The 23,216-nt window shown below is 42.9% G+C and overlaps 1 protein-coding gene across 4 annotated transcripts in view; it reads right to left on the bottom strand.

The window, feature by feature from the left end:
- Positions 1-1,652: 1,652 nt before the first annotated feature.
- Positions 1,653-23,216, bottom strand: part of LOC306922418 (ral guanine nucleotide dissociation stimulator-like 1) — a 40,775-nt gene continuing 19,211 nt past the window's right edge. For 3 of the 4 annotated variants that reach the window (XM_079500012.1, XM_079500011.1, XM_079500013.1), the window contains 15 exons: positions 19,927-19,971; positions 18,913-19,082; positions 18,655-18,797; positions 17,677-17,991; positions 16,934-17,037; positions 15,872-15,956; positions 13,326-13,400; positions 12,592-12,678; positions 10,624-10,656; positions 10,376-10,497; positions 9,983-10,078; positions 8,890-9,025; positions 7,332-7,604; positions 6,303-6,417; positions 1,653-5,050 (listed from right to left, as the gene is read on the bottom strand). In XM_079500012.1, the coding sequence (XP_079356138.1) occupies positions 4,893-5,050; positions 6,303-6,417; positions 7,332-7,604; positions 8,890-9,025; positions 9,983-10,078; positions 10,376-10,497; positions 10,624-10,656; positions 12,592-12,678; positions 13,326-13,400; positions 15,872-15,956; positions 16,934-17,037; positions 17,677-17,991; positions 18,655-18,797; positions 18,913-19,082; positions 19,927-19,971 (1,957 nt within the window). In that variant the 3' untranslated portion in view covers positions 1,653-4,892. The remainder of the gene's footprint in view (positions 5,051-6,302; positions 6,418-7,331; positions 7,605-8,889; positions 9,026-9,982; positions 10,079-10,375; positions 10,498-10,623; positions 10,657-12,591; positions 12,679-13,325; positions 13,401-15,871; positions 15,957-16,933; positions 17,038-17,676; positions 17,992-18,654; positions 18,798-18,912; positions 19,083-19,926; positions 19,972-23,216) is intronic. The other variant, XR_013789921.1, reaches the window with a different exon arrangement.

The following is a 23,216-nucleotide window of genomic DNA, read 5'->3' as shown; positions in this document are numbered from 1 at the left end:
AGCTGAGAGGTGGAATGGAGGAGTGTGTTGATGGAAATTGGGAGCTCTGATTAAGTGCAAAAGCAGCACAGGCCAGAGAAAGGGGAGACAGGTCACGACCCCGTGACCCCTGGGGGTCCCCTGGAGGCAAAAGGGGAGGGGCAGGGTGCTATTCTTAGGGCTGTGTGGATGTGTGTGTGTGTGTGTGTGTGCATGTGTGTGTGTGTGTTGACTGTCTGAGAGACAGCCTACGCGGGGGCATGAGGTTCATGGCTATCCCCGTTGCTAGGATACACACATCTGCCACTTTGAACTCTGACCTCCCAGATTTCGTAGCCAACAAGAGGTCACCAAGGTAGGAGAAAGGCGGGATTATGTGTCGAGCGGTCTTTTGTTTTCTTCTTTTCCCGCTACTACTTTGTTCATCATCTCTCTGCTGCTGCTAAAAACGGCACACATGTAATTCTGGTGTTTATTTATTGGTCAAAAGACTTCGGTAAGAATGATACCCGACAAAGATTTATTCATTCTTAGTAGTGATACTACTAGTTTAAATGCCAGGGGTGGGCAACTTCGAAGCTGGAGAGGGCCACTATATTTGCACACCCACTCCAGAGGGCCACTAGGCTATATTTCCACACAAAAATAGCCGATCTACAAGCTCAAGTCAAAACGCGTCGCACTGCGACGTGTTTTGAGCTTGTAGATCCGTTATTTTCCTGAATTATTTTTGGCTATTTTTTTAATTGGAATCCTGAAAAGTAACTTTTTTTATTTCAATTGCATTTAGTTATAGTAATGTTGACTTTATGAACTAAATACAAATATTATTGGACATAAAAAAAGACAATAGCATTTTAATACTATACTCATTAAGCTACAAATAGGCCTATCGGCTGAAGTAATTAAAGCGGGTCATGTTTGCATGTTTGGAATTGTAACAGCTGAAATCAATACAATATCATTAAGTGAAGGTTGCCCATGCCACCAGTTGCCCATGCATGGTTTATTTATGCCATTGATATTGCAGTGCCCTAGTAATGGAAAACTGTAAAAACACAAAGATTGTTTTCTAGCACCACCACATGGTAGCTTGAAGTCATTACAAGTTCAAAGGGATGAATGGCCAGAGTTGCAAAGTAAACCACTGACCAATTCGTTTTTTCTCCCTGGAAATAAAAACGTCTGGCTTTCCGAGGCTAAACAACTAGCAACTTGTATCTTCTTTTGAATATGGAAGTCACGTCAAATGAGAAAGTGTCACAGAACTATGCCAACTTTGGCCATATTCTGAATAGCAATTAAAGGTAATAATAAACAAAATGTGCACTCCGTGAACTAGGGTTGTCCCGGTCAGGTTTTTTTGCTCCCGATCATTTGATTATTATATTATATGCCGATACCGATTTTTCCCGATCCGATATTTATATGTTTATGGAACACTTATGCCATATCACAATAGTACAATATCCAAAATCACAGACAATATCCAGTCTAACTTCATGATCTGGATATAATATTGATAGGCTACTAGGGATGTCCCGATCACGTTTTTTTTGCTCCCGATCGATTCCGATCATTTGAAAAGGACGCGATCGGCTCCGATTTCCAATCACGTTGATCGGATCGGGACAACCCTATACCGTGAACAACAAGTGAGCAATCGTTTGAGGAAAATGCCTTTATTGTTTCATCATCGCAAAAATTGACAATGAAATACAAGTGCTTAGATTAACCTCTGCTATAAATAAAATGCCTACAGTGTATGGAAATTAAACGAGTAGCACATACAGGCTCACAACACACACCGAATGACGATGATCAAAGTCAGTGGTTCCCAAACCTTTCATGTCCAAGGACCCCCCATTTGAAAATATATGCCAAGGACCCCCCATAAGAGAATATTTTTACGGCTCTAGCAGTGATTTTCAAGGACCCCCCCACCCAGGTTTGACCTGAATTAGGCTAGGGTCCAACATTTCTATCTCTGGGACCCCAATGTATTGTGAAATCAAAGTTAATTTAACTCTGAGAGTGTGCAAATGGAACCAAATGGACCTTTTAGGGTCCATTTGGACAATCTCAGAGTTAACGGTCACTGAGAGTGTATCACTGAGAGTGTACAAATGGAACCAAATATTTGGTTCCATTTGTACACTCTCAGAGTTACAGACCCATAAGGGTCCAGGTGGTTCCTATAAGTATCATTTTGCATGGGGACCCCCTGGAACTCCCTCAATGGACCCCTAGGGGTCCCTGGACTGGACCGCACTTTGGGAACCATTGATCAAAAGTTACTTGTAAGGCAAGGCCAGAGAAAGAAAGAAAGAAATGAATGTCTTTTTTATATCATCCCTGAGTTTAGAGAATGATAGAACACCACCTTATTCCCCATGAAGTCTCGATAAGGAATAAAATGAGCTACAACAACACCCATTTCACGATGAAAGATACACAAAAAAAAAGAAAAAAAAAAGTAAAGCGTGTTTCGCCTTTGATTGCAGACCGAAGTGATGATCGGCCTCCATGACCCAATTATAACGAGTATATTTAAAAGGGGGGGGGAAAGTGCAACAGTGACCCACAGCCCACATAAATATGTAGGAGGAAGTTCGACCGAAGACCTCCTCTACTTCCAAGTATAAATAACAAGCATAGTCACAAGACAGTCCGTTAAATTAGAAAGCCAGCATGCATAAATAACACACACATGTAGCACATGTAGTCACTTGGTGAGATCGTACTCGAGACGTTGGCACTTAAATAGAACACACAACGGATATTAAAAATGACATAAACAGATGTCATTATGATTTCATACTGTTATGGACATGACATTACAACATGTAATCATTAAATACCATTATGTTATTACCCACTATTATAAGGGTTATAGTGTGAACGAGAATGAGCATAGGAACGCCCATCTTGGCATTTTGACCTGAGATCAGATTCTAAAAATGTCTTCTACATCCTGACAGTTTTCTGAAAAAGCTATGTTTCTATGTCAGTCGTTCTTCGATTTTTCAAAAATAGCAGACCTACAAGCTCGTAGCGCGCCACTCGGTGGCGAGCTATGAGCTTGTAGATCTGCTATTTTTCAATAGCTAAAGCATAACATAATGCTAACACCAAAAGGGGTTCCCGCTCAAAATGGGTTAAATAGAACACAAAACGGATATTAAAAATGACATAAACAGAGTCTTATGATTTCACACTGTTATGGACATGACATTACAACATGTAATCATTAAATACCATTATGTTATTACCCACTATTATGAGGGTTATAGTGTGAACGAGAATGAGCATAGGAAAGGCTTAATGCAGCGCTAACAACTCACGGAGAATCAGAGAATGGGTCTCCCTAATGAGGTTGAGAATCCCTTACCGAAAATATGTATAGGTATATAAACTAGCATGGTTACATTAAATGCCACAAATGCACTCTTAAAACCTAAACATTTAAATGCGAGAAGTTAAAAGTGTATTAAAACAATTACCATAATTACAATTACGGAAAACAATTCGGAAAATGAATTATTGATTTTTCACCATTGCTAGTTCTAACAGCCTAATTATGCTAGGAATGTCCACTGCACAGACCTTTGTCTAATCAGTAATGTGTAACCAAAAACGTTTACCGTTTTGGCCACATTTCAACTGGTTAAGGACAATTAAACCATCACATGAATAATCCGGATGCTTGTGGGGATTCAATGTTAACTGATGACAGACATCAACATCATTCTGTCAGGCTTCTTCTGTCTTTTCTCTGAGGCCCGTGTGTGATATGAAATACAGATTAAATGGCAACAGTGACCAGGATCTTACTACTATACATGGCAAGAGAATCCAGGTGTCTTTATTCTGTACCTTTCATTCAGAAAAAAAAAAAAGTATGACTACCACCCTAGAGTGCCATCGACACCGGTTGACCATTCCTTTATCCCTGTATTTAAATAACTAGTGTCGGCTGGGGACAACTGTATTCTAGAACAAAATGGAAGGTCCTACAGTTGAGTTCTGTTAATACTTGAGCATTCCAAAGCTCCCGAAATACCAAAGCTTATTATTGGCTGATATTTAGAACGCCCATCTTGGCAAAAAGGAAAATTATTAATATAAAAATAACTGCCGATTCTTTTTTTTGTTATGTCCTTTGCTATATATATATAAAGAAGACTGATCTAGATTCCAACACGTGCAATCTCATTTCTAAATCTGAGCAAGAATGGTGCAGCACTATAGTTGGCTGTCCAATTCATTTTACTTACTCTTATGTTTTTGCTACAAGAGAGAGACTTTGAGAGGTTTAGGTCAAGCACTTTGATGTTGTCTGTTTTTAAGCAACAGTAGTTGGCTCCAGGTGCCACATTTTGAACGTAGTAATGTTCAGCAACTACAGAGTAAAGACAATACTTATTTTCATGGTCGTGATCTCAAATCTTGTGGAGGAAAAAAAAATCGAGATTCACATTTGAGCAAGAATCGTGCGGCACTAGTCCTTGGCTTCTCTCTTCAGATGCCCAGGTGTTTTCCACCAAGCCAAGCCCATATACAGTATGTGTTCACTCACCATCTCGCAATTTAGATCTTGTGAATTCCAGTCAGTAGATCGGAGAATCAGCGTCTTGGAGAATAGTGCCGTAAGGTCATTTTAACTCAACATTCTCAGTGACTAGGGGAAACTCTAATATTTCAGGTATATTACAGCATTTACACCCAAAGAGAACTAGTGGGTGATTGCACCAGGTGGGTCTCGTCGTGAGGCTGCAGTTTTCAGGAGTGCTTTTCTCTCCCTGAACATAGGTCATAGGTCAACATAGTATTGGTTCTCTTCACTGAACTCTTCCAGATGCAATTATTATCCCGTCCCTCTTAGTTCCAGCCAGGAGTGTGGCCGCCGCCGTTCATTTGGCCTGGCGTCCCTTGGCTTGAGTCCCAGGGCTGGAAGAGGAGCCCAAATGTCTGCCGTAGCTCCGTGAGCGCTGCTGGCGCAGGATAAAGTCATAGTTGGCCGAAGTGCACATTGCATAGAATACGTTTGCTTTGTCAGGGATTTGGAGCTCTGAAGTGACAAGAAGAACAGGAAGGCATTACAATAGGGAAGGGAATAGGAAGATTGCGCTCATCTTTTTCGTTTTTTTAAAGATAATTACATTTTTAAACAAGATTAACGCATTACTTCAACTCTGGCTCCCCCATTTCGGCCCATGTTATTATAGGCAACATTTTTAAAATTCTGTTTGGAAAAGCTTGTATATATTTATAGCTATTTTCCGAAACATTGCAAGACACATTTAGAAAAGATTAGGGCTTCAAGTGCCAATCTCTCTAGGTCGTCCCTCCATCGTCGCTTCCAGTCATCCCGGTTCTCTCTCCATACCGTACATCTGGCCAGATCGTTGGTGCTTTGCGCTCTTGCGTCTTTCTTGAGTACATCCACATATTGGTTAAGGTGGGACTTCCGCGCGAGCGGTGCCCGTGTGTTGGTTCCCACAGCACCAATGAGATGAATATGTATACTATATGTATACTTTTAGAGCATACCGTGGTCATTTGTGTATTTTTATGTCAAAAGTCCAATTACAGCTCCTGTTGACTGTTCATTTTGGAGTTTTGTTGTTATTGAACAGCCCTTGTGTATACTTTAGTTTACTTCTTGGAGAGCATTTTTGAGTGGTGTAAACCACTCCTACAACTGGCTTTTGTGTGCAGAAAAAAATGAGCATGGTTGCTATGTTCAAAATAATTTCTGACTTAATTAAATCACACCCGGGTGAACTGGATGACCGTAGCAACCATGGTCATTTTCTCTGCACAGAAAAAGCCAGTTGTGAAATCACATCCGGGTGTGATTTCATTACGTCAGATCAGAGCTGATCAGGCTACATAATACCTTACCTTATTTCATTACGTCAGACATTACGTCAGACCACAGCTGATCATGCTATATAAAACCTTACACCACTCAGTTCACACGGGTGTGATTTTTTATTGCATTGGTAACTGTAGTTTGTTATTCATTTTGCTTCTGTAAATACGCAGAACAAGTTCAGTCAGGAAACTCAGTGCAGTTGTCGGCGGCCGTTCATTGGGCCATAATAAAACCATCAAACCATAATAAATATATTGTTCCATTTTATATTCAATAAATATATATCCATTTGTGAGTTGTCCTGACTGAACAATATCCATCCTCCCGATTCTAGGAATGGAGCAGTATTTACAAGCCTCAAGGTGAGCAGGCAGGTCCAGCCCAGCAGACTAGTGGCTGGATTGTCAAAGGCAAAGGACTGGTGGTGGTGTTGTGAACTCACCTTTGTCATGGTTGAGCACCTGACTGAGACTGAAGTCATGACAGCTGACACCCTCCATGTTGTGCTTCTCCAGAGCCCTCTGAATCACCTGGGGTGTGTGGTCCTGGCTCGTTAGCTAAGAAGGAGAGATAAAAATGTCACGTTTCAATTTTCTTCATTTAATAGCAGGATAAGATAATGCTGCAGTGCCAACCATTGCAAACAGACTAAAACATTTTGTAAATCCCCCAATAATCACCGAGACATGCAGAGAATAATTTTATATCAGATCATCTTCAGCTGTTACAGTTAAGTGCTGTATGGCCAGAGACGTATCTTGTATTTTCTGTTGTTTAATGCATTCTGGGCGGGAACCCCTTTTGGTGTTTTAAGCAGTGTTATACTTTAGCTATTGAAAAATAGCAGATCTACAAGCTCATAGCGCGGCACCGAGTGCCACGCTACGAGCTTGTAGGTCTGCTATTTTCTTTTAAATCGTGAAAATGTGGCGCAAATATTTGAATATATTCTTTCAGAGCGAACGTTTTTAACTCAAATCTTTGCTTCTGGGTGGTCACTGGAACAACATATTTTCAGAAGGGGTCGGCGGCCAATTACATACATTTTTGGGGGTCCTTGACATGAATGAAAATGTTTGAGAACCACTGACATAGAAACATAGGTTTCTCAGAAAACTGTCATGATTTAGAAGACATTTGTCTCGGGTCTAAATGAGTTAACTTTCCTCAGACTATGGTCTCCATTTTCATCACCGCTAAACCCCTTATCCCTAAACATCTTTGCCTTTTTTTACTATTTTGCAAAACATTTTTGAGTAGTTAAAATGGCCAGTCTACAAGCTCAAAACGTGTCAATGTAGATTGGCTAGTTGAACTATTCAAAAATGTTTTTCAAAATAGTAAAAAAAGGCAAAGAAGTTTTAAGGATAAGGGGTTTAGCGGTGACGAAAATGGAGCCCCTATGTGCTAAACCCAAGTCAAATAGGTGTCATTATCACACGTCTCAACATCCGCGTCTCCGAGTCCTTACCAGTATGCTCTTGTAGACGTTGCCGTTGTTTTCACTTTCCACACTGACCCGGATGATGCAGGAGTCGGCCACCTGCCTGTTGTAGACGGGCAGCGAGGACTGGGAGGAGGACGAGGAGGAAGAGGAGTCTGCGGGGCTGATGACCACCAGGGACAGCGAGCTGAGGTCAGGCTGCGAGGAGCTGCAGGAGGACATGGAGGGACTGGGAGACGACGAGGACGTGGAGCAGGAGGAGAAGTCCTCCGCCACGTTGTGGAGAGAGCCCGAGAGAGACTGAAGGAAAGAGCACAGAGGACGGGATGTTAACCACATGATAGTTTATTTTGGTTGGTTTATTTTGGTTTTTGGATGATTCAGTACGGGAACTCCGTTTGGTGTTTTAAGCATTATGTTATACTTTAGCTATTGAAAAATAGCAGATCTACAAGCTCATAGCGCGGCACCGAATGCCGCACTACGAGATTGTAGGTCTGCTATTTTTGAAAAGCGCAAGTTTGGAATATATATTCTTTCAGAGTGAATATTTTTAACTAAAATCTTTGCTTCTGGGGGAGGTCCCTGGAAGAACATATTTTCAGATGGGGGTTGGCGGCCAAATACATACTACATTTTTGGGGTCTTGACATGAAATAGTTTGAGCACCACTGACATAGAAACAGGTTTTTCAGAAAACTGTCATGATTTAGAAGACATTTTGTAGAATCGAGCTAAATGGGTTAAATCATCTAAATGGGTTAAAACATGTACATGTACACATGTAGATATATTACAGCAAACTTTACAGAAGATGTTTGGACCGTAAAGGTGTAGGTTGAAGCCGTAGCTTAAAGTGCCTACCCTTTTTAACTGATATATTACACTAATACAAGTAATAACAAAACAAACAACAAAACTTGATACAACAGGCAAACAAAAGAAGACATTTGGTAGAAGCATATGGTGGAGATAATGTATGTTATTGTTTATAATAATGTTTGATATTTTTCAATTATATCATTTTCTTAAATGTATAGATTGAATTGCAACTTTTGTGGTCATTATCACAACTATTCCATGTTTCTGCTGCCGTTACAGATGGAATGAAAAACAAAAATCATGAAAAAACGACATGCTATAATTCATGGTTTCGGAAGACAGACTATAGTCTGTCGTTTTTCATGATTTGAGGATTTAATTCTTTTTTTAATTAATGAAAAAACGACATGCTATAGTTCATGGTTTCGGAAGACAGACTATAGTGTCATACATCATCATATTTCATCTCATTATGGCCAATCACAACAGCCACAGGCGTAGCTTAAGAGGTCCAAGTATATTCTGTCTCTCGAGTAATGCGCAATGTCTGACATCTCTCTACCAGCCACATATATACGGGTGTCCCCCGTGGTACAATCGTTATGCGATGCTCAACCAATGGCACATCTCCCACCCAATCACGCCGGCCAATCACAACTTGCGTGCTCCCTTTTGTCTTCAATGTTTGTGTATACACAAACCCGGAAAGCTGGGCATAGGAAAAAAGGAATAATGTGTTTTTTTGACCACCGTCTGTCCACACCTTGAGTTTGAGTCTGAGAGGCGAGGGCTGTGGGCTGGACAGATCCTCCATCTCTGAACCGCTGGAGCCAGAGGACGTCACGCTGATCTGGTCAGAGTGGGTCCTCCTGTTGGAGCCGTCACTGGCTGGCCGCGACCTGCAACACAACATGACGGGCACGTTTCAGCCATTTAGACCCGAGGACGATTCTACAAATGTCTCCTAAATCCTCCTGACAGTTTTCTGAAAACCCTAATGTTTCCATGTCAGTGGTTCTTAACCTTTTCCATGTCAAGGATTATCTGGGGGTCCCCCTTTCATGTCGAGGACCCCCAAATTGACACTAATTAGCCTGCGCCCCCCCCCCAGTCTAGTTCTTAGGATGTATGTTAATTTTTCCATTTTGACAATATCCAGGACTATTCCATGCCAATCGTCCATTGTGGGTGTGATTGGGGTTAGCCATATTTGTGCTGGCTGCCAGGAGCACCTGCACAAAGTATTAAAACTCATTCTGTCTGGGACATAAAGGGGAGGCGTCCAAAGGCGTCCAAAGTTGGCATGGAATGAGTTAAATGCTGAACACAGTGATTTGTGAATATTGTTCCAAAATACCTTCAACTTGGGGCACCCCCAGAAAATGTGAAAGTGGTTGGCTTTCTTTGCCCCACACTGCCCTAGCAGTGATTCTCAACACGTTTAATTTCAAGGACCCCCAGTTTGACATTAGTCTACAGACCCCCATTTAATGGCATTTCCATCTCTGGGACACCCAATTTATATTGTAAAATTAATGTTAATTTTACTCTGAGAGTTACAGACCCATAAGGGTCCATTTGGTTCCAAACTATCATTTAGCTGGGGACCCCCTGGAACTCCCTCAAGGACCCCTGGGGGTCCCCGGACCCCACTTTGGGAACCACTGGCGTATGGAAACCACTCCAGAACCTGTGAAATGTGCAACACAGCACAGTGCGGATCACTCAGTTCTTGTAGTCGAAAAGAGCCATAATAACTGACCTACGTTACCAGGCAAGGAGGAGAGTTTACATCTCTGTGGTCAGAAGGGGCATTACTAGTATGGCCCACAGGTTAAGACTCATATCAGACTTACGTGGCATGTTTCTTGGCGAGCAGGCGGCGGTGGCTCCACCTGGGTGAACTGGGACAGGGGTCCGTGGGGGGCTCCAGACCTCGGGACAATTCATAGCTAGAGATACAGACGAGCACAACGAGACATACAGTAAGTAATGCCACCAAGTTATCCATCCGTTGTGTTATTTTATGTGCATGTGGTACAGTGTGTGTGTGTGTGTGTGAGAGTGAGTGAGTGAGTGAGTGAGTGAGTGAGTGAGTGAGTGAGTGAGTGAGTGAGTGAGTGAGTGAGTGAGTGAGTGAGTGAGTGAGTGAGTGAGTGAGTGAGTGAGAGAGAGAGAGAGAGAGAGAGAGAGAGAGAGAGTGAGAGTGAGAGAGAGAGAGAGAGAGAGCGCGTGCGTGCGCTTCTCACCTCTCCTGGTCTGTGAGTAGTGTGTGAGCCTGTATCCAGGTGGTTATATCAGGGTTCACCGGGAGGCTATACTGTGAGCAGGACCCCTGCATTTGGCGGATGTGAGAGAGAATCTCAAACTCCTGGAACAGAATCAAAAAGAAAATCAACCACATAAGATAAGAACGCCTTAGTTTTAAAAAACTAAAATGTCTTGCATGTTTTGTTTGGTGATATTAGTAGCAATTCATCCAGGAGGCGAGACCTACCCTTCTGCGCTTCTCAAAGTTGATGAGCCCACCCTTTGGAAAGGGAAATAAATAATAAATACGGTGAATTACACTGTGCCATAAAAGTGCGTTTAGTACAAAGTTCATCATATCCACTTAAGACATCTACAATACCCTTACTTTAAAATACCGAAAATCTTCAACGAGGTTGGACGGAGGTCTTTCTGTTAACACCCATTTTGGGCGGGAACCCCTTTTGGTGTTAGCATTATGTTGTGCTTTAGCTATTGAAAAATAGCAGATCTACAAGCTCATAGCGCGCCACCGAGTGGCGCGCTACGAGCTTGTAGGTCTGCTATTTTTTTTAAATCGAAGAACGACTGACATAGAAACATAGCTTTTTCAGAAAACTGTCAGGATGTAGAAGACATTTTTAGAATCTGATCTCAGGTCAAAATGGGTTAAGAGTCAAGACCCTTCATTTACACCTTGTTTATGCTTTTGAAGTACCAGGTACAGAGAGGAGGTTATTATCTGCTGCAATCAGGAGGTCAAATTGCAACTCTCAGCAATGCCGTCTCAGTGCTATGGTTTGCTCTGAAACCTGACTGAGAGCCTTCGAATAAATTGTTGTTCATGTCTATTGTTTATGTTTATTTTAAGTCACATAACTGTTTGGCGACTGCTTTCTCTGGGATTTTGGAGAGAAATGGAAGGTTTGATATGGGTCTACAGTTGGCTAGAATGCCTGAATCAAGAGTAGGCTTTTTGAGGAGAGGTTTGATTACAGCTACCTTAAAGGATTGTGGCACGTAGCCTGTCACCAGGGACATATTAATCATATTGAGCAGGGATGTACCAACCGGGGGCAGGACCTCTTTGAGTAATCTAGTTGGAACTGGATCCAGGGGACATGTCGTTGATTTTGAGGAAGTTATCATTGAAGTAAAATCAGAGAGCTCGATTGGGGAGAAACTATCCATATATATATATTTGGGTGTGCGGCCATCTCTGAGACCACCACACCACAGGGGCGACTGTGGCTCAAGAGGTAGAGCAGGTCGTCCAATGATCCATGGGTCGGCGGTTCGAAACCCAGCTCCTCCTGTCTACATGTCGAAGTGTCCTTGGGCAAGACACTGAACCCCAAATTTCTCCCGATGTGCTAGTTGGTGCCTTGCATGGCTTCCACCGCAATCGGTGTACGAATGTGTGTGTGAATGGGTGAATGTAATGCACAATCTATGTAAAGCGCCTTGGATAAAGGCGCTATATAAATGCACCATTTACCATTTGGGGGCAGTCCAGTGGGGGCCGAGAGTAGTAGGTTATCAATTTGATCTCTGATAGTTTCTATTTTGCCATTGAAGAAACTCATGAAATCGCTACTGATGATGTGGTGGTTGGTGGGGTGGGTGGGAGAGGCTGTGTATTTATGTATGTATGTATCTGTATATTGTCTGTATCTGTGTACCGTACGTTTTATGTATCTTGTTCGTGTGTCACGGGTCCCCCTTGAAAATTAGATGCTGCATCTCAACGGGGCTATCCCTTCAATACAGGCCCGGTTCTTCCTACAGGCCGACGAAGCGACGGCTTCGAGCACCATGGGGGAGGGGCGCCAAAAAGGGGCGCAAAAAAAAAAAAAAAAAAAAAAAAACATTTTTTTTTTTTTTTTTTTAACTTTTTTTTTTACTCTGTCCCAACTCTGTCTGCCCAGTGTCCCCCCAGTGCCTCCCCAGTGCCTCCCCAGTGCCTCCCCAGTACCTCCCCAGTGCCAGTGTCCCGCCAGTGCCTCCCCAGTGTCCCCAGTGCCTCCACAGTGTCTCCTCAATTTTTGGGACAGAGTAAAAAAAAAAAAAAAAAAAAAAAAACTTTTTTTATTTTTTGAGGGGGGGGGGGGGGGGGGGGGGGGGGGGGCGCCGCGAAAAATCCTGCTTGGGGCGCCAGATTGCTCAGGACCGGCCCTGCTTCAATAAAAATCTGAAAAAACGCGTTCGTTCTCACCTCTATGATGTCTGTAAGCGCGGTGTCCAGCATGGTGAGTGCGGTCAGGTACGTGCCCAGGTAAGGAACGTTACCGCCACTGGAACTCTGACAACCAGGAGGAGAATACAGCGTACATTTTACCAGAATCAATGCAAACATCGAAATAATTATTAAAATCCTTTTTTGCCCATGAAGAATTTTAGAATTAGAATTCCTTTCTTACATATCTTTATGGTAAGTCAACTCAAGGAGGGAGGCAGTTCAATCAAAAAAAGGGGGAACTGGTCTATTTAAGTTTACCGGTTACATCTTCTGTAATAATTCTATCCTAGAGTATAGTTCAACTACATGTGACTTTTAGAGAAGTAGAACTGCTGATGCAGCTCTGCAGGACGAATATAGACTTGCATTTCATTTTTGCACTGGCTGGCAAACTCAAACATCCACTTTATTTTTAGTCTCACGTGGCCAGACTGTGCCTCCCACAATTTTAAAAATGCAAATGTATCCTAATATAAATCGAAATCATCTATGCATATATAGCTTGCTGCTTAGCAGAAAGATTTTTTTTAAATGTATTTTCGTAGACGGAAATGTCAGCTTCCTTGCTCGTATTTTGAGAGGTGTAGTTTCAGACTCTATGTAGCATTCGGAGATTGTGGAATTAGTTGCCTGGCTACGCGAGACTACTCTATTTTGGTCTTTGGATTTAAAAAAGAAAAAAGGAAAATCCACAGGAACATCACTCTCACCAGTTGCCTGGAGAAGGGGCAGTGTTTGGGTGATTTAGGGTCAGATGTCATGTGATCCTCAGTCTGAGTCCCATCCTGAAGCAGAAAAATACACAATTGATGATTGATTGCATTGAACTTGACATGAGTGCATGGTTGTTAGAAAATAACACGCTGTGGATGGTTATATAGCAGTGGTTCTCAACCAGTGGTCCGGGGACCACCAGTGGTCCTTGAGGGGGTTCCAGGTGGTCCCCCAGCTGAATGACGGAGCGTTGGTAACCAAATGGACCCTTATAGATCCTTAACTCTTGAGAGCGTAAAATGAACATTTTAGGCTCTCAAGAGTTAGATTATTGTTAAACACCTGCATTAGTTAATCTACATACAAGAAGTGAAGTCTACACAATTAGAGAATTGTAGAATATTTGTGTTTGCCTGTTATCTCTCCTAATGGTAACAAAACATGAGTACAGCATGGAATTGTGGACAAGATATTCTTTAGCTTTGGGCATGAGGTGCTAAATGTCATTCAAATGGTGACCCGTGGCTCAAATGATGAGTAAATAATGGGCCTTGAAAACCACCGTTGTATAGTTTTGTACAGCAGGCCAACTACTTTGTTGGGCTGCTGTCCCATAATTGTCCCATAATTGAGGCAGATGCCAAATCCACATTTAAGCACGTGTTCTACATCTGTCCTATTATAGATATATTGTGTTGGCTTCATTCATAGGTGTATGCACCGTAAATGATATATGTGGATATTGTGTGTACTTAAATTGATTCGAGCGAGCGAGAGCTAATCAACCGAGCAGAGCTTGTCAAATGTCTAGCATTTTGTCTCCAACAATCTACCCTTATTTCTAGCTCAATGTATTTGCATTGGCCGTGAAGGTGCAATTGTTCTTTGTCCCTTTTTACAGCCTTATCCTTGTACAAACATTCTTATCATTTGCTTTTGACCGGGGGTGTGGCTATTAGAAAATGGAATATACTCTAGACAGAAAAACATTAGGTGTGACCTATAAATGACAATATACCACGGCCTGGAGTTATTGCTTTTATAAAACGGCTACCAAATATAGCAACATGAAATACATATACCAATTAACTATTTTATAAATTAATTAATAATGAATAATTTCATAATAAGAAACATGTTTACAATTAGTTCATGATTGCCTGCACACACACACACACACACAATCCCTATAATGGCATGGAAGTGTAGTGGGGAACCTTTATAGAATGCCAAATGTGCATTTTATTTGTTCAAATATGTTTTTTGTTGATTTCTATTCAAAATGAGTTTGGAGTGTTTGGGCAGTATTATGCGTGTCTTAAGTACCAGGTCTTATGACTTAACTTAAGACCTGGAGGCGTGGACAATGCTGTTTGGCCACTCAGAATAGCCAAATGGCATTGATCACGCCTCCAGGTCTTAAGTTAAGTAATAAGACCTGGTACTTAAGACACGCATAATACTGCCCTTTGGCTCCAAAGCAGCTGGTCACAATCTCCTGTTGCTCTCATTAGTCTCATGCACTTCTCCGGTTCTCAACATAAACATGTCAGCGGAACTGTTATTGATGAGTGTCATAGAATATTATGACCATTGAAGATCGGCATCTCTGTGGGAGTGGATTTGCACCCGAGTAGAGGCCGTTGGGGCTCGGGAGAGATAAGAGGCCTTGCCAGCAACCAAGGTGCTCTGATGAGGATCTCACAGGGCGGAACCCCCTTTTGGTGTTTTAAGCATTATGTTATGTTATACTTTAGCGAGAAAAATCATGAAAATGTGGCACAAATCTTTGAATACATTACCCTTTCACAGCGAACGTTTTTAACTCAAATCTTTGCTTCTGGGGGAGTCCCTGGAACAACATATTTTCAGATGGGGGTCGGCTGCCAATTACATATATTTTTGGGGGTCCTTGACATGAAAATGTTTGAGAACGACTGACATACAATGGGTTTTTCAGAAAACTGTCATGATTTAGAAGACATTTTGTAGAATCAGCCTCGGGTCTAAATGGGTTAATAAACTTATATATATTTTTTACCATAAACAGAAGCTTAAACTAGCTGTTGTAAATGTCAAATAAATCAGCTACTGTAGGTAGCACTTGCACTTGTTGTCCTAGCCTCGACGACCTTACAGGCGTATCCAAAGGCTCAACTTATGTAACTTAGATAGCATTCTATGTAGACATAGTGTTCTCTTAGGTTCTTAGTGTACTGTACGTATGATTCTTGATGACTATTTTTTTTATGTTTTTGATGTATTACCATGTTTTCTTCTTGCTTACTGTAAGTCACTGGATTAAAAGAGTCTGCTAAATGCCTAAATTGTACGTATATAGCGACTTGGCGGAGACACGCTATATAAGTCAGCATTGGTGTCAGCTCTTAGCCGAGTGATTGATATACAAAGGCAGACTTCATACATAGCCATGGTATATGGTTCTTATATAACAACTATCAACCACTCACATGATTTGCACAACCTGTATTTACAGCTCTATGGACAGAGCAACATTTTGTGGAAACACAACGGTTTGTACCTCCATCAACAACTCTCTGCTGGTCAGGACACAGTTCTCATCAGGAAAGGTCTCGGACATCTGGTCGAAGATGGCCATACTCTCCCTGAAAACAAAGATATTATAATAAATGAACGGTGAGTTCAATAAGCTTCGGCACAGCAACTTCTTAAGGATAGGAAAACCGTTTTATTTGTGGCAGTCAGCAGCACACCAAACAGCACAGCAACTCAGTTCTTCATCAAAGAGGAGAGGGGGTGCTACGTACCTATCTCTCATGGTGTTCTCCCCAAATACATTTTCAATCTCATCTGTGAGTCAGTCATTTATATATTATTCTTTTATTTTTATCTAGTGACGTTCCAAATAAATACAAATCTGCTGCCATTTTTCATGCAATGTCCTAAAAAAACAAGTGTTTGCTGCTTTAACTTTTTGGGGTTTCAAAACATATACTCAGATTATGGAGAAAGTGCCAAATGGCGTTGGCCCCCAGGTGAATATGGCCAATTCATTTAATTAAACCAGTGGTTCTCAACCAGTGGTCCCTGAGCGGGTTCCAGGTGGTCCCCAGCTAAATGATGCAGGGTTAGTAACCAAATGAACCCTTATAGATCTTCAACTCTTGAGAGCGTAAAATGAACGATTTCATTTTACGCTCTCAAGAGTCTAGACGTCTACGGAATTAGAGAATGTATAAGAATTTGTATTTACTTTTGTCCTGCGATTTTGCAACCCATTTATACACCCGGTGCCTAAACTGCCAACCTGGGGAGAGCCCCGAAATGTGCTCATGCTTCTTTTAATGCATGAGGTGTGAGCAGGCCACTTCTTATAACCTGACAGGAGGGGAGTTTCCCCGGTATAGGAAGTAGCGCGCGGAAGCGTGTTATTCCAACCATTTCCTTTCCCCTCCATCAGGCGTTTGCCTGTTGGTTACCACATCAATACAGCATGGAATTGTGGACAAAATCATTATCCAATGATAACAAAATATTCCACGTTTTGGGTCTGAGAGGCTAAATCGAATCAAATGTTGGTCTGTGACTCGAATGCTGAATAAAAACAGTGTCCGTCTCTGACCTGCTAACAGCCGCCCAGGTCTTCTTCAGTCTGTAGACGGCGTTGGACTGCAGCGCCGACAGGATGGCCTTCAGGGAGGAGAAGTTCTTCAGCTGTCTGCACTCCTACAGAGACAACTGTCAGGACTCACTCAACAAACTGTCTGCACTCCTACAGAGACAACTGTCAGGACTCACTCAACAAACAAGGGGGCATCATTTAGGGCATCAGGGGCTGGCAATTGCATGTCACCCCCTATTAGTCTTCACATTTAACCTCAAATTCAGTTATTTTATATTGTCCCCGATTCTGAATGTTATTTTGAGTGGTGCTAGCGCCACTCCTATACGTGACTATGTGTGTGTGTATGAGCACGGAAGTACCACACACACACACACACACACACACACACACACACACACACACACACACACACACACACACACACACACACACACACACACACACACACACACACACACACACACACACACACACACACACACACACACACACACACACACACACACACACACACACACACACACACACACACACACAACCACTTTTTGTTTTTGCAGATTAAACTGATTTCATTGCAATCGATGCCCGTCCATCTACATGTGATGATGTGACACGTGTTATAATTTAGATACCGGTACGCGTTTTATTGAATGCAACCATTAACCACTTTCAACATGGCATCACACATTTTGGGAATGTCATTATAGGCGATTTTTTTCTCTCTGTAAACTGATGCTGACCTGGGCAATGGCAATCCACCTCTCTATGACGTGCGCTCTGTGAGTGGGACTGGTGGTGTGAGAAGGACAGGGAGAGCCTAGGGTGGCATGGGGGGAGGAGCAGCGTGACACGGGGGAGGAGAGAGGAGAGGAGGTGGCAGCGGGGCTCGGCGTGATGACCGGGCAGAGCAGCGAGGTAATGACACGGTTGGTGACGGCGTTGAACTGTGCGATGGTGGCGCGCACGGTGGGAGCCAGGTTCCGGTTCTCCTTCTTGTCCCGCTGGGACCAGACACAGCCGAGGCAATGGAAGGGCACCGCCTGCACAAACAGATCCTGTAGGGAGAAGTAGCAAGGAGGACACGTCCATTCAAGTGCAGATTGACACCCAGAAATAAATAGAAATTAGGTTTTAATATTTTTGTTAATAATAAAATGGTAAATGGCGAATTTATATAGCGCCTTTATACAAGGCGCTTTACATAGATTGTGCATTACATTCACCCGCACACTCATACACCGATGGCGGCGGAAACCATGCAAGGCACCAACCAGCACATCAGGAGCAATTAGGGGTTCAGAGTCTTGCTCAAGGACACTTCGACACCAACTCTGGGGGAGCCCGGGTTCGAACTAGCAACCTTGCAGTTACCATCCAGCCACTCTACCCCTGAGCCACTGCCACCCCCCTATATACAGTAAGTATCTCAAATTTATATAGAGCTTTTCTGAGTACCCAAAGATGCCTTACGTGGGGGCTATGAGGAAACAAATAAAAACTACTTTATTAGGGGGGAGACACTACGTTTATGGAATAAAATCAATAAAAACTGTGGAATGAGTTAGCAGGGGAAAGCAATATAATATTGAAGAGGTGGGTTTTGAGGGCGGTTTGGAAGGTTTGGAGGCTGGATGCATCTCTGAGAGTTTTGGGGAGTACGTTCGATGTTGTTAATGCAATGCTGTAGAAATGAATAGTGATCGCAGATTAATACTCACAGCATCTAATCTGGTCAGCTGCTCCGCCACGTCTTTGACGAGAAAGTCCATGAAACCCAGTCCGTCCTCCTCATAGCCGTGTTCCTCTGGCCGGTGACAGTAACCATTCTGCTCCGACGTGGACCCACGGCCCGAGGTGCAATCTACCAAATACCATGGAACCATTCTCGTAATTCACAACTTAATTCAAAACAAACAACATTGCACATAATTCGACGCACTCTTTTATGGAAAAAACATCTTCTATTCTTTGTGTACCTCGTTCCTGGAACTTCTTGAGCAGGCTCTCGGCAGTGCGGGCCAGTCGTCTGAAGCAGAGGCGAGGTCTCAGGTGGCCACAGAGCAGGCGGAGGGCCGGATGCTCAGGAGGCTCGTAGAGGTCTTCACTGAACTCCTGGAGCCACACTTTGATCACTGGCAGCAGGGGGCTAGTGGGGACCATGGTCATTGGTCAGGGACATTTATTACATAAGCAGGGGGCTAGTGGGGACCATGGTCATTGGTCAGGGACATTTATTATATAAGCAGGGGGCTAGTGGGGACCATTGTCATTGGTCAGGGACATTTATTACATTCACACGGGGCTAGTGGGGACCATGGTCATTGGTCAGGGACATTTATTATATAAGCAGGGGGCTAGTGGGGACCATTGTCATTGGTCAGGGACATTTATTACATTCACACAGGGCTAGTGGGGACCATGGTCATTGGTCAGGGACATGTATTACTCACTGGCAGAAGGGGGTTAGTGGGGAGTCTGGGGACCATGGTCATTGGTCAGGGACATGTATTACTCACTGGCAGAAGGGGGTTAGTGGGGAGTCTGGGGACCATGGTCATTGGTCAGGGACATGTATTACTCACTGGCAGAAGGGGGTTAGTGGGGAGTCTGGGGACCATGGTCATTGGTCAGGGACATTTATTACATTCACACGGACTAGTGGGGACCATGGTCATTGGTCAGGGACATGTATTACTCACTGGCAGAAGGGGGTTAGTGGGGAGTCTGGGGACCATGGTCATTGGTCAGGGACATTTATTACATTCACACTGCAGCCACATTTTGATCACTGGCAGCAGGGGGCTAGTGGGGACCATGGTCATTGGTCAGGGACATTTATTACATACACACGGCAGCCATTTCACTCTCGAATACAATTAAACAAACTATTGGGATTTCCCAAACCAGAGTATTAAATATACTCTGGGTTGGGAAATCCCAATAGTTTGTTTAATTCTATTCTTTATTAAATAAATAATGGTTGTTCTTACCTTCTTAGGCAGACAGTGGTATCTAGATTGGCAACCAAGTCATCCCTATGGAAAGAGACCAAACTAAATTACCCATCAGCTAAAAACATATATTTAAATTGAGGTGCTGAAATTCATTCAGTCAAACCTTTTATTCTCGAAAGACATTGTGAAAATGATATCAAAAGGAGACCTTATTTTTTTCCTGTTAAATTACGGTCCTGTATGTAATGGATGGATTTGTAAGAGAAAAACAGAATTCAATTAACAATACAATTCTATAGCGCCTTTATCCAAAGCGCTTTACAATTTGCTCTAAATTCACACCCACATTATACACAGACAGCAGAGACAACCATGAAAGGAACCAACACTCATTGGGAGCAGTTAGGGTTGTACTGAAAAGTGACATCACTTTAAGCCCACAGGAAACCTGTTGCCACCAGTAGCACAGATATGAGGGAGTCTGTTTAACAAATACATTATCAACTAAACGACACTCCGCAAGTCTCCTACCGGAGACTCCGCCCATCTTATACTGCATAACGGCCACACGTGGTTCATTAAGAGGTTACCCTTTCTGTAGCCTCGGAAACCCAGACGTTTTTATTTCCAGGGAGGAAAAAAAAAGTCTGGGTCCGAGTCCACTTCAATTCGGCATAGAGTAGCGCAAACATCGCTCACTCTCTGCTGATTTCTGATCATCTGCACCTTTGTTAAATTGACACACGCACACATGTACACACACACTCCTCTCTCTATCTGTCGCTCTAAGTAATTAGTCTCATGTCGCGCAGCTGCGCATAGTTTCTCCTGGCGGCCATAAAAAGCATAGGTGAGTTCCAGGCTACCCTTTCTGTCGTCATCAGCAGGTGCATTTTGAGACACTGCCACTGAGACACACAGTGAGTAGAATTATTACCAAAGGCTCATTTAAGGATGGTCGCCTCATTAGTGAAAGAGATGCAGTTAAGTTGAGATGGACAGAACACTTAAAGGAAGTGTTCAATAGAGTAGAACCAGAAAATCCAATAACTGAAGATGAGGAATGAGATTTCAACGACACCTTTGTAGACTTTCGTAAAGGCTTTCGACTCTGTTCATCACGAAAGCCTGTGGAAAAGTATGAAGAAGTACGGAATCCCAGAGAAGATTGTTAGAATGATTTTATGAAGACTTCCAGTGTGCAATAGAAGACCAGGGAGAAATATGTGAGTGGTTAAAACCGGCATCAAACAAGGATGCAAAAATCCTGGTCTCTAAACTGCCTCCCCCTGGCCAGCCGGGGCGCCTGATGGAGGGGAAAGGAACTGGTTGGAATAACGTGTTCCTTCCAACCAGGGAAACTCCCCCCTGTCAGGTGTAAAGGAGCAACTTGGACACTCAGGCATGAAGGAAGCATGAGTTCAAGTCCGTTGCTCTCCCCATGTCCCCCATATATGGGGACTAGGTTGGCGGAGGGTGTGTAGAGCCCAGGATCACATTAGATAATTGACACAGGGGTGAAAAACAAAACAAGGATGCAATATGTCAGGGTTCTTGTTCTTGATTGTGATGGACTGGGTAATGAGAAGAACAGGGAGAGAATGGAATTCAATGGACATGGACATCAAAACGTAACAATCTAGATGTTGCAGATGAAATAGCGTTGCTCTCCACCACAAGACAAATGGATGAAGAAGCCAGGTGAGTAGGACTACGGATTAACATACAAAAGACAAAAACAGTGAGGATCAATGCAAGAAACCAGGAACATTTTCAGATCAATTCATGGACAAGATCTTGATAGAGCAGTTCACTTACTTGAGAGCTACAATTTGCAAAGAGGGAGGTGGCTGCATGAAGGACCTGAGGAATAGACTGTCAAAAGCAAGAGCTGCATTCGTCAGACTGAAAAAGACCTGGAGCTCAAACAGCATCACAAAAAGAACCGAGCTAAAACTGTACAAGACGGTGGTGACGCCAGTATTGCTATATGGATGTGAAACATGGAAAATTAATAAAGTTGATGAGGCAGTTGATGTGTTCCATTGCAGATGCCTACGAAGAATACTCGGTTTTCGTTGGCAAGATCACGTCAGCACTAAAGACCTGCTTGAAAGAGCCGAGATGAAGCCACTGGCTGAGGAAGTGAAGCTGTGTAGATGGAAGATTATTGGACACGTACTGCGACAGGACCGCAACATATAGCAGTAACATGGGCACCAGAAGGAAAAGGAAGACCAAAGAACAACTGGAGGTTTCAACCGTTGAGAAAGAAAGACAAGAAGGAGGATGGAAATCATGGTCTCTAAAGTGAGGACTGCGGCAGCACCTGAAAAGTGGAAGCACTCTGTGAAAGCCATATGCGCCACAAGGCACAAAGTGGATAGGAAACAGGCTACACCTCATTTAAGATGAGTCAATTAAAATACTTTTATTTTGTATCCCATGCCAAAATATATCCAACTAGAAAAAGTGCCCTTCTGGGCACAGGTCTCCACCAGGAGGATAGGAGTGTGTGTGATGTTTGGCAAAATGTTTCGGAGTAATATAAACATGTTTTTTTGTTTGTTTGTTTCTTGCAACAATTTTCTTCGTTTTGTTGAGGAAATGCAGAGCCAGATCACTCATAGCATCTCTGAGGATAGAATTCTGGATGAGCAGGACATGTGCAGCATTTTTTACAAAACGGGCTCCTGAACTTTGGAAGGCAATCTTAGTGGCTCGTCTTGATCACATGACTACAGAGATCATGTGTACCGATGTGCGTGAGATTTGGATTCAATCTGTGCGACTAACACAAACAATGTGTTTTGCAGAAATCGGCCTCATGGTGGCACTATAACCGGCAGATGTGGAGGGATGCAGGGAAAATGTTTTTCCATTGCCTCTAGGGAGTGCGCATACATAAGTTGTCGATGCAGTTATAGGTAAAAACAGGAATTGTCCTGTTATAGCGCCACCGTGAGGCTGATTTGGGGAAAAAATTGTGGCATGTCACCCTCGGCCTAGTGGAAATGTGCGTGTATAATTTCATGGAAATTGGACACTGTTTGTGATTTGTGGCATTTTGTTTGAAACGGACCAATCATGTGAGTTTTGGAAGCCAATCTTAGCCAATCAGGATGGAAGATGGGAAATTGTGCAGATCTGTGTTGATCACATGACTATGGAGATAGTGTATACCGAATTGTGTGATGTATGGATCAAATGTGTACGAGTTATCTACATAAATGTGTTTTGCCTAAATCGGCCTCATGGTGGCGCTATAACAGGCTGTTGAGGAATATTTGGGGCAGAGGTTCGTCGTTGGCATCCAGGGAGTGTGT

The sequence above is a fragment of the Electrona antarctica genome (genome assembly GCF_951216825.1).
Source record: "Electrona antarctica genome assembly, chromosome: 4".
Taxonomy (NCBI): Eukaryota; Metazoa; Chordata; class Actinopteri; order Myctophiformes; family Myctophidae; genus Electrona; species Electrona antarctica.
Note: the sequence above shows the minus strand (reverse complement) of the source record. Positions and strands in the feature narration are given on the sequence as shown.